The sequence below is a fragment of the Onychomys torridus genome, chromosome 8, assembly GCF_903995425.1.
Source record: "Onychomys torridus chromosome 8, mOncTor1.1, whole genome shotgun sequence".
Taxonomy (NCBI): domain Eukaryota; kingdom Metazoa; phylum Chordata; class Mammalia; order Rodentia; family Cricetidae; genus Onychomys; species Onychomys torridus.
This window is the reverse complement of record NC_050450.1, coordinates 104,115,401-104,126,054: the sequence shown is the minus strand read 5'-3', so window position 1 is coordinate 104,126,054 and position 10,654 is coordinate 104,115,401. Positions and strand designations below refer to the sequence as shown.

The window sequence follows — 10,654 nt, the reverse complement described above, 5'->3', positions numbered from 1 at the left end:
GTTTTGCCAGCCCCACCAGGGCTAGAGAGATTCTTTGCACATGCAACTGTGGTAGCCACCAGAAGGGAAATGTTCCCCGAGAGGCATCTGGAGATGGAAGGGGGAGGTGGGGGACTTATGTGATACCTACCTGAAATCCCTACCTCACACTTCCTGGATAGTGAGTCTGGGTGTCCAGTGTGAATTCAGGGCAGTGTGACTGCATGCTGGGGATGCACGGTAACATTCCAGGTTAGACGAGCACCCAGCCAGGACTAGAGACACAAGGAATCCAGTGAAGCCTCGTTCTCCACATATGTGTCCTTAAACAGTATGCTGAAGAAAGCTAATGTTTGGAGTGTGTTCCCACCTCTACCTCCCCCAGGTGGGAGCTCATCAGCACAGAGGACACAGCGCTGCAGGATGTGCTGGAGAGGGGAACATCATATTGGGTTGGCCACTGCGACAGGTAGCAGGAGGCCCAAACACTAGCCAAGGCTGAATTCTGTTGCCTTTCCAGTTTGGCACTAGGCCCTGTGCCTTGCTACATCATCAGGGCACTCACCGAATTGAACACATTGGGCACAAACACCTGCATGCTTTTAGCAGTGGTGCACTCCCATTTTTCAGAATCTGGATAGCCTCCTGAAATTCCAGTTGTTGAAGGATAGCCAGGTTGATGGATGAGGTCAGGTTTATCTCAGGACCTGAATCCTAACACTTAAAATCTTGAGCCCTCTACCTACCAACTGCTGATTCCTGGGAACTGGTCTTCTGGACCAAGAGCTGGTTGGTACTGAGCTGGAGAAAGGCTAGATGGAGCTGGATCCGCAGAGCCATCATCAGACTCTGGGCAGAGCCGCGGGGTCTAAACTACAACCTTCACTCTGCCCATTCTCTGAGTACTGAGCCACTGGATGGGGGCAGCTGCTCTGTGAAGGCTCAGCCTTGGACTAAACATACTTCTCCTGTCCATTTCCACAAACACCCAAAGACAGAGCTCAGAGACCAGCCACTGCTCCCGCCCAGGTATCCTTTCCTGCTCCATTTCCAGCACCTGGAACACACTGCCCTATGAGGCAAGCCTAGGATCTTTTATTTGTCTATGTATGAGAGTTCTGTCTGTTCGTATGCTGCACGCCAGAAAAGGGCATCAGATCCCATTATAGATGGCTGTGAGCCACTATGTGGTTGCTGGGAATTGAACTCAGGACCTCTGGAAGAGGAGCTCTTAACCACTGAGTCTCCAGCTCCACTGTGTCTCTTCTACAAGCCCTAATTAGGGTTGGCTGTGCACTTTAGTGGTACCTTTGGCCAAAGTCAGCCCACTCCACAATGTGTGTTGGAGACATCTTTGTCCTTGCTGCTCCTTAAATACTTAATGGAAAGTGCCTTGGCTGAAGAACTCAGGGACAGATAGAGACCAGTGACTGAAACCCTGGGCCAAATCAGCTTGCCCCAACCCATAGCACTTAGAATCAATCACTGTAGTTTATGTGGAAATGAAACCTGTTGGAAGGTGACTTTTTGACCCCCAAGCCAAAATGAAAATGCTGGGTACTCGATCCTGCCCAGTTGTAGGCAGCAAAGCAAATGTAGGGCCAAGTGTGAAGCACACTGGTCAGGATGTCCAGACTCAGAGTGCGGCTGTGCAGAGACAAACTGGAAACAAACACACGTGATATTTGTCCATCAGTCAGCTTCAACTCAAATGTGATGCTTGTCTTGGTCACGTGAGTTGGCTGATAACTTAGGTATGGACAACTAGCACCTGGAAGTGGGAGGCACATGTTAGGCATCACTGGATCCCTAGCTTCAGTTAGGGACTTGAATTTCTAGTAACTAAGCTAAGCCCCCCTGCACCCCACTATGAGAAGCCTCCCACACCCTGTAAAGTCCCACAGGCTTTTTACCCCAGGCTTGGGGCTTCATGTCAAAATCCCACGTGCATCACACCATATGAAATGGTTTGAATCTTTTAAGAATTTTATTATTGTTCAGACAGTATCTCGTGTAGTCCAAGGGGGATTCAAACTCCAGGCTGGCTTTGCTCCTGTTCCTTCAACTTCCCGAGTGCTGGGATTGAAGGCTTATGTCACATGACTAGCAATCTGTGCAGTTTTTGATCCTTTAACCCACAGGATCAAGGGCTCTACTCGAGGCTGTGCAGTTGGGAAGTCCAGGTGCTGCCTCGCTCACGTGTGTCAGGTCTGTGGACTCGCGTTCCAGCACACTGCCGCTAGGGTTGCCAGGCGCCACGACGCACACTCGGCCTGAGGCTCGCCTCGGGGCGCGGCACAGCAGGTCTGCGCAGATTTTGCGGAAACCCTTACGGAAATGCTTAGAGACCAGCGCGTAAACGATGGGGTTGACACACGAGTTGGCATAAGAAACTAGGTGTGAAAGGATGCGCAGCACGTAAGTGGCGCGCGTGAGCGGGAAGCGACCAAACCACACGCAGAGGATAAGCGCGTGGTGGGGCATCCAACACAGGCAGAAGAGCGCGGCGACGATGACGATCATGCGTGTCACCTTGCGTTTGGCGCGCTGGGAGCCCGAGCCTGCAGCCACTGGGTCGACTGTGCGCCAGAGGTAGCGCAGGGTACGTGCGTAGGTCAGGCTGAGGACGAGCACAGGCAACAGGTAGCTGAAGACAAAGGTGCAGAGGTCCATGGCGCGGCGCCGAGGCGCGCTCCATGCTGGGTGGCACACGGTCAGGTTGGCCAGCTGTGACTGACGGTAGTAGCTCAAGTAGGGCCCGGAGAAGAGCAGTGAGAGCCCCCAGATGAGCCCGATGGCCGCCAGCGCGTTTCGAGGTGTGCGCAGCTCGCGGGAATGCAGCGGGTAGCGGATGGCCAGATACCTGTGAACAGCACGGAGCCAGGGATGTGTCAGGTAAACGAGAGGACTCACCACCGCCAACCCTACCCTAGCTCTGGAAACAGGCCTCAAATGGAAGGTTATATGGCCTATGTCTGAAGGGCAGGTCCAGTGCGTCTGATATCTGTTTGATTCTAGAATTAGGACAGGACCTGGTAGCAATAATGGCGGGAGTCTAGGCCATTCATCGGCTCTCCCTACGAATGTGGCCACCGACTTACTCCACTCAAAAGGGCACCCCAAAACCACTGAAGACGAAATGTTGGAGAATTTGCCTGGACTCCTGAGGGCAGTGATTCTTCTCCTCTAGGGACAACCTGGGGAAGGCAGATTCTCTAGTGTCTGAGGCTCTGACAGAGAAGATTTGGGTTAAGGAATAGCGAAGAAATTCCTGAAGAAAGCTGAAGTTCTGTGTACCCCACCAGCAGACTCGGAACCCACACCTTGCACTCGATGGAAATGGGTGGAGAATGGGGATCACAGCCTTTCTTGACTGCTCTTCTGTGGGGAGGTCCAAATGATGTGGGAAGGGTGGGAAATAACAGAATCAGAATTTCCTCCCTAGGACCTGTTCCCAGTGTTTTCCAGCCAAGATCCCTCCAGAGCATTTTAGAAGTTTCTCTTTCTCTGCTCTTTAGCTAGAGCGGGGACATCAAACCGCTGGCCTCCCTGGCCAGGATCCTTGGCCTGGAGCATTTGGGAGCAGCAAGGAGCCCTCACTCACTCTCTTGGACTTCAGCACGGATCCTCCCCAAACACAGCCCAGCCCCAAGCCTAAGACGCCAGACAACGGTCCAGGTCCTGAGTTTGGCCCGAGAAACAGAGGCTTCCCCGTAGGATTCAATTACCATCTGGCAAGTTACATTACACACTAGCTCTGAGTACGGTAATGTTTCATAGAGGAATTAAGCTCAAGCAATAATAATGTGAAGACTCCAGAGGGCTGACTTCTCCAGCCTTCGAGGTCCGAGGACCAACTTAATTGAGGGACATTCTTAGTCACTGGCTCTTAATCCTTTTTTTCCTCCGCTCCCGCTTGCGTTTCACTGCTTCAGGCTGTTGAGATTTCAGTACTCTCGCCCACTCTGCGCGTCCCTCCTGTATCCCTGAGTTGAGGCTCCAACTCAAGGCCCTCCCTGGGTACCCAGTTCTCAGAGACAACAGAATGCTCGCTCACCTGTCCAGGGAGACCGCGGCCAGGGTGAAGCTGCTGGCGTGCATGGTGAGGAAGATGAGGAAATGAACGGCCTTGCAGAGCAGTGAGCCGAACACCCAGCCGTCCAGGGTGTAGATGGTGGCCTGGAAAGGCACGCAGCACAGGATGAAGCACAGGTCGGCCACGCCCAGGTTGAGGATGAACAGGTTGGTGGTGCTGACCGCCTGGCCGCCGCGCAGCAGCACAGCCAGCACCAGCGCGTTGCCCACGGTGCCCACGAGGAAGATGAGCGCGAAAAGCAAGGGCACGAGGACCGCCTCGGGCTGCCAGCCGCCGCCGCTGACTTCCTGGCTCGTGTCCTCGGCCCCCAGGCTGCCCGAGCCATTCATGGCGACCCTGCCCTGGCTTCCGCAGCGGTCCCGGTTTTGATGAGCCTGAAGCTCCCGCGCTGCAGCGCCCCAGTGAGACTGCCGAGCTCCGAGAGCGAGAGCAGGGATGCGCAGGGGACGGGAGGAGGAGCGAGCACCCGGAGTGTAGGATGGTCCCCCATGCGACAGGGCCGCCCGGAGAGCTGCTGTCGAATGACCCTGGCTCCCTTGGGCTCCCACGCTCCGGTCCCCGGGATTCTCCCCGCTTTAGGCTGAGTTGGCTCACAGGCATGCCACACCGCCCCTGGAGCAGTGGAGGGACCAGGGGTGCACGCAGGACGTGGGGCACCCACTACCCGGAATATGGGGGCTGACACCGAGTACAGGCACCATGGTTGGTCGCCCTGCCTGCCCCCAACACACACAACTGGCAAATGTATAGCCAGCTGTACATTCCCTGCCTCTTTCCAATTCTAATTCCTTAGAGCACCTCACCCGGATGCACAGGACCTCCAGAGGGTAACCCTGGAGGAAAGGAGGGGTTTTTGTTGTTTGTTCTGAGACTGGGTGCCTCTGTGCAGCCCAAGTTGGCCTTGAACTCACAACCCTTCTGCCCCAGTCACTGTAGTGCTGGAATTACAGCTATACGCCAACCAGCCTGGCCAGAATGGATATTTTCATCTCACTTCTTTTATTTCATCCACCAAATGTTTCCCTCCATTTTTACGCAGTTCACTGAACACACACTACTGGTTGACGGGACACTGGCCCACTGGAGCACGTGGCTCTGGCAGGCCTTGCCCTTCTCCCCATTCCCTCCATTAGATTACACTCCTAAAGGTAGCCCCCATGGTCTGCTCCCTTATTTGGCCACCTCCTCCTGAGGCTGACTACCAAAGTCCAGCTATCAAAGTATTGAAATCCAGCAATCAAAAATGTTCTTTGGGCCAGGCAGCGGTGGTGCACGCCTTTAATCCCAGCACTTGGGAGGCAGAGCCAGCCTGGTCTACGGAGTGAGATCCAGGAGAGGTACTAAAACTACATAGAGAAACCCTGGCTCAAACAAAACAAAACAAAACAAAAATAAAAAAAACACCCCACAAAACAACAAACAAAAAAACCTGCCCCTTGGTTCACCTAATTAACATGCCCAATTAAAATTAAGCACCTCATCCTAATAATAGGTTTCCTATTTTACCTCTATTCATTTATCTATTTATCTATTTATCTATCTATCTATCTAGCTAGCTAGCTATTTATTTTTAGGTTTTTTGAGACAGGGTTTCTCTGTGAAACAGTCCTGGCTGTCCTGAAACTTTCTCTGTAGACCAGGCTGGCCTCGAATTCACAGAGATCTGCCTGCCTCTGCCTCCCGAGTGCTGGGATCAAAGGCGTGTGCCACCACCACCTGGCACATTTTACATTTATAAACTGCCATTTGCCTATGCATCACATCTGTCTCCTCTCTATCCAGAGACAGTCCTTTGTGCCCCCCAGGACAAATATCCCTGCCCCTTTCCCTTGTCCCCTTCCCCTTCTCCCGTCCTCTATCTCCTTTACCACCAAATCCCAGCCCATTCTAATACAGACCTCCCTTTTTTCTCCTCTTAAAAATTAAACCTGCAAGGTCATTTGCTGCTGTTTTCTGCCTGAGTCATTTTATTGACCCCTCCCCCCGCCACTAATAAAGGCTCTCTCTGTGAAAACAGGTGTTTGGGTGTGCTTTTGCCTAATCCCGGGTCTAGGAGACAGCCCCTGACATGTGGAGGTCTCCTTCACCTGTCAGCCTGTCTGTGACCTTTACCTCCCTTTTCTGGGATGGAAGGCGCCTGGAAACAGTCTTCAAAGAAGTATGAGGTAAGAATACTAGGAGAAGGGTTAGAACAATGCCCCAGCCTTTAAGAACACTTGCTGCTCTTGCAGAGGACCCAGGTTCTGTTCCCAGCACCCACATGTCAGCACTCACAACTTCCTGCAACTCCAGTTCCAGGAGGTCCAATACCCTCTTCTGCTCCACAGGCTCTTGAACAAATATGGTGCACATGTGCTCACACAGGCACAAACACTCCACTCCCACACACAAACAAATGCAGGGAGATGTGAAATGGAAACCAGTTTATTAATGGACCAAATCTTATTACCCACTCAGATCTTAATCATGAGCATGCTTTCCTAAAGCAGGACTTGTTGACTCAGACATGGAATGCAAGTACTCTGGAGGCTGAAATTGGAGGGTTGCAAGTTCAAGGCTACCCTGGGCTACATAGTGAGTTCCAGGGCAGCCAAGACTACAAAGAAAGTCCTTGTCCAAAAAGAAAAGAATGTAATATTATTTATCTCTCTGTGTGTGTGTGTGTGTGTGTGTGTGTGTCCCCTGAGCATTGAATCCAGGGTCCCATGTACTCAGAGCAATCACTCTACCACTGAGTTATATCTGCAGAACAGAAAAAATTGTTTAATTGGATATGGTAGGACACATTGGCACATCTATGATCCTAGCTATTTAGGAGTTCGAGGCAGAAGGACCATTTGAGTCCAGAAATTCAAAGACAGCCTGCACAACACAATGAGACTCTGCCAAAATAAAAATGAAACTAAACATAACCAGGGGCTGGAGAGATGGCTCTAAGAGCAGTGGCTGCTCTTCCAGAGGACCCAGGTTCGATTCCCAGCACCCACACAGCAGCTCACAACTGTCTGTAACTCGTCCCAGGAGATCAGACACCCTCACACAGACACACATGCAGGCAAAGCACCAATGCACATAAAAAACAATGTATGTTGTGGAACAATCTTTTCGTACACTGTGAGGACATGTCACTCTCATTGTTAATAAAAAGCAGACTGGCTGATGGCTAGCAGGGTTTTGGGGACAGAGGAAGGAGTTTTCGGGCTAGGAGGAAGAAAGGGTGGAGTCAGGGAGTCCTGAGAGTCTCCAGACTCAGAAGCAGCAACACACAGATGAGGTAAACCAGCCTCGAGGGAGCACATAGATTCGTAGAAATGGATTAATTTAAGTTATAAGAGCTAGTTAAAAACAAGTCTAAGCTACTGGTGGAGCATTTATAATTAATAATAAGTCTCTGTATGGTTATTTGGGAGCAGCTGCCAGGACACAGAGAAACTCTGCCTCAAATGCACAACCAAACATCTGAATGCAGGTGCAGAGGTGAGGAAAGTAGCCCACTATTGCTGGGAGAGGACATAAAGAGGGAAGGGGCAGGGGGGAGGAGAGTTGCCATAGTGTAGGAGTGGGGTTGTGTCCCTAAGTCAGGGCTGGTGCGGCTGAACTGAATGAACAAGAGTGGCAAGAACTGAGGTCAAGATTTAAAATTATGTGAGGATGGAGAGACGCTCCACGTTTAAGAGCACTTGTTGCTCCTGCAGAGGACCTGGGTTCTGTTCCCAGCACCCACATAGTGGCTCACAGCCATCTACAACTCCAGTTTCAGGGGATCTGACACCCTCTTCTGACTTCTGAGGGTGCTGCACACAGAGTGCATGAACACTCATAAAAAATCTGAAAAAATTAAAACATTTTTAAATTAAAAAATTTAAAATTTGCAATTTTTTAAAAGAGAGGGTCTCTTCTTCGTCTTTTTTGTTTGTTTGTTTGTTTTGTTTTTTGAGACAGGGTTTCTCTGTGTAGTTTTGGTGCCTGTCCTGGATCTCGTTCTGTAGCACAGGCTGGCCTCAAATTCAGAGATCCTCCTGCCTCTGCCTCCTAAGTGCTGGAATTAAAGGCATGTAATACCATGCCTGGCCTGTCATTTTTAGCTGTATGTATGCTTTAACTATATTTAACTATGCCTGCTTGTCTGATGTGCACCTGCATCTGGTGCCTGAGGAGGCCAGAGGAGGGCTCAGTACTGGAATTACAGTTTGCTGAGAGCCACTGGAGTGGGTGCTGGGAACAGAACCTGGGTGCTCTACAAGAACAGGCAGTGTTTTTAAAGGCTGAGCCACCTTTCCAGCCCTGTCTCCCCACCTTTTACTCCTTCTGTCTTTTCTTCCTTATTTATTTATTTGAGTCAGGGTCTCGTGTAGCCAGGCTGGCCTGGAATCTGCTGTGTAGCCAAAGACCTTAAATTTTTGATCTTGCTGCCTCCACTTCCCAAATGCTAGGATTTCAGGCCTAGTTTATGTGGTGCTGGGGCTCAGACCCAAGACTACATGCATGCCAGAGAAGCTCTCTAACTGAGCAGTATCCCCGGCCCTGTCTTTTTCCACTGTGAGGGGAGTGGCATTTAGTCTAGTCGCAGGAGGAGGATCTGAAGGGCTTTGACCAGATGCTCACATAAGTGCACTTTTCCCCCAACAGCTTTACTGAACTACAATCCACATACTCATTTAAAGTATTTGCTTGTTTTGCGGTATGTTCATGTTGTTGGGTGACAATCATCATATTCTCCCGTACATGTTATTTTCTTGTTTGTTTTGGGAAAGAAGGAATCTGATGAGTGTGACGTGATGCTTGTGTTTTAGGACATTGCTCTTCTCTTCCCACTTTACGGGTCACCTGCACATCTTAAACCCAGTCACTTCATCCCAGCATCAGGTAACGGTTCATCTTTCTGATCTCTATATTTTCCCAATCCAGGCATTCCGCACAAACAGAATCATAAACTATGAGTCCTTTTGTATCTGGTTCCTTTCATTTACTGTTTCCTACAATATCCTCAAGGTTCATCCATGCTATATTCTTCTTCTTCTTCTTCTTCTTCTTCTTCTTCTTCTTCTTCTTCTTCTTCCTCCTCCTCCTCCTCCTCCTCCTCCTCCTCCTCCTCCTCCTCCTCCTCCTCCTTCTTCTTCTTCTTCTTTTGAGTCAGGGTTTCTCTGTGTAGCCCTGGCTGTTCTGGAACTCGCTCTGTAGATCAGGCTGGCCTTGAACTCACAGAGATCCACCTGCCTCTGCCTCCCGGGTGCTGGGATTAAAGGTGTGCACCACCATCTGCTCAGCTCTTTATTTTTATGTATATGAGTGTTCTGCCTACATGTATGTCTGAGTACCACATGTGTGTAGATGTAATTCTAAACCAGGCAACTTTATTAACATACAAATAAAATCAATTTCAGCACGAATAAAATATCACCATACATGTGTGTCATGCTCTAGGCCAGAAAAGGGTTGAATCACCTGGGACTTGAGTTCCACATGGTTGTGAGCTATCATATGGTTGCTGGTAATTGAACCCAGATCCTCTGCAAGAGCAACCAGTATTCTTAACTACTGAGCCATCTGTCCAGGCCCAGTGTCTCTGTTCCTTTTGCTCCTGAGCTACATACTACACATTGGCTAGCCTGTGAACTTTGGGGCGGGGGTGTCTCCCATTCGCACATCTCACTATAGTAGTGCTGGGGTTACAGATGCACGTTACTGTGTTTGGTTTTTGCATGGGTTCAGTCTGAACTTGGACCTGGCTTGTGCAACAAGTGCTTTTGTCCCCTGATCCATCTCCGCCCCACCACGTTTGTCTTTTGATACAGGACCTCATGTTGCCTAGGTTGACCTCAATCTTAACTATGTAGCCATCTGTGAGTCCTCCAGCCTCAGACTCCTAAATTCTGGGATGACAGGCATGAGATACCATGGCCATTTCAGCATCCACTTTCAATGGTTATCCCATGGTCACAGATGAGGGAACTGATTCAGGGCGAGACTGAGTTACTTGCCCAGCGTCTCTGCATCCGCAGTGATCAGCACAGGGCCTGGCACAGCTTCAGAACCCCAAAGATTCACGTAAGTCGTCCTTGGACTAACTGATGGTCACACAATCTAGACGAGGCCTCGGATTTCAAGCTCCTATTGGGGACACTGCCTTCTGACTGAGGCCAGTGTCTCTCACCATTGACCGCAGAAAAACAACTGTAGACGCAGTTATACACAAGCTGGGCGCTCCCTAGAATGGAGACGCTCATTTCTCAGAGTCCCCTAGTTGAAAAACATTTACAATCAGGAATCCGAAGTGTTTAGGCTTTTGCTCTCCCCCCGCCCCCACCTTTTTTAAAAAATAAAAGTTTAACTATGCAGTCCAGGCTGACCTCGAACTCGAGGCAATCCTCCAGCCTCAGCCTCCCCAAGTACTGGGATTAAAGGTGCGCGCCATCACCCGTCCGGGTGCAGGGATGCACGACGTAAGCGTCTTTCTTTGGTCCGCCTGCCCTCGATGGACTTGAAGTGGGATAACCATTTCCTCAGGACCGCCATCCGGGACGCGCAGGCGCACACCAACGCACGGCTAGGACAGAGGATTAAAAAGCTATCCGCGGC

General features: G+C 50.5%; 1 protein-coding gene across 1 annotated transcript; it reads right to left on the bottom strand.

The window, feature by feature from the left end:
* Nucleotides 1-1,961: 1,961 nt before the first annotated feature.
* Galr2 (galanin receptor 2) lies at nt 1,962-4,512 on the bottom strand. Its single transcript, XM_036195110.1, has 2 exons — nt 4,037-4,512; nt 1,962-2,842 (listed from the first exon to the last, which is right to left on the bottom strand). The coding sequence occupies exons 1-2, from the start codon at nt 4,402-4,404 to the stop codon at nt 2,110-2,112; spliced, it is 1,101 nt and encodes a 366-aa protein (XP_036051003.1). The 5' UTR covers nt 4,405-4,512; the 3' UTR covers nt 1,962-2,109.
* Between the last annotated feature and the right edge of the window lie 6,142 nt (nt 4,513-10,654).

Bases quoted from the DNA above. Each gene is read 5' to 3' on its own strand.
- Galr2 (XM_036195110.1), bottom strand. From the start codon at position 4,404: ATGAATGGCTCGGGCAGCCTGGGGGCCGAGGACACGAGCCAGGAAGTC. The intron at 2,843-4,036 runs GTGAGCGAGCAT...TGCTGTTCACAG, and splicing joins GCCGCGGTCTCCCTGGACAG to GTATCTGGCCATCCGCTACC.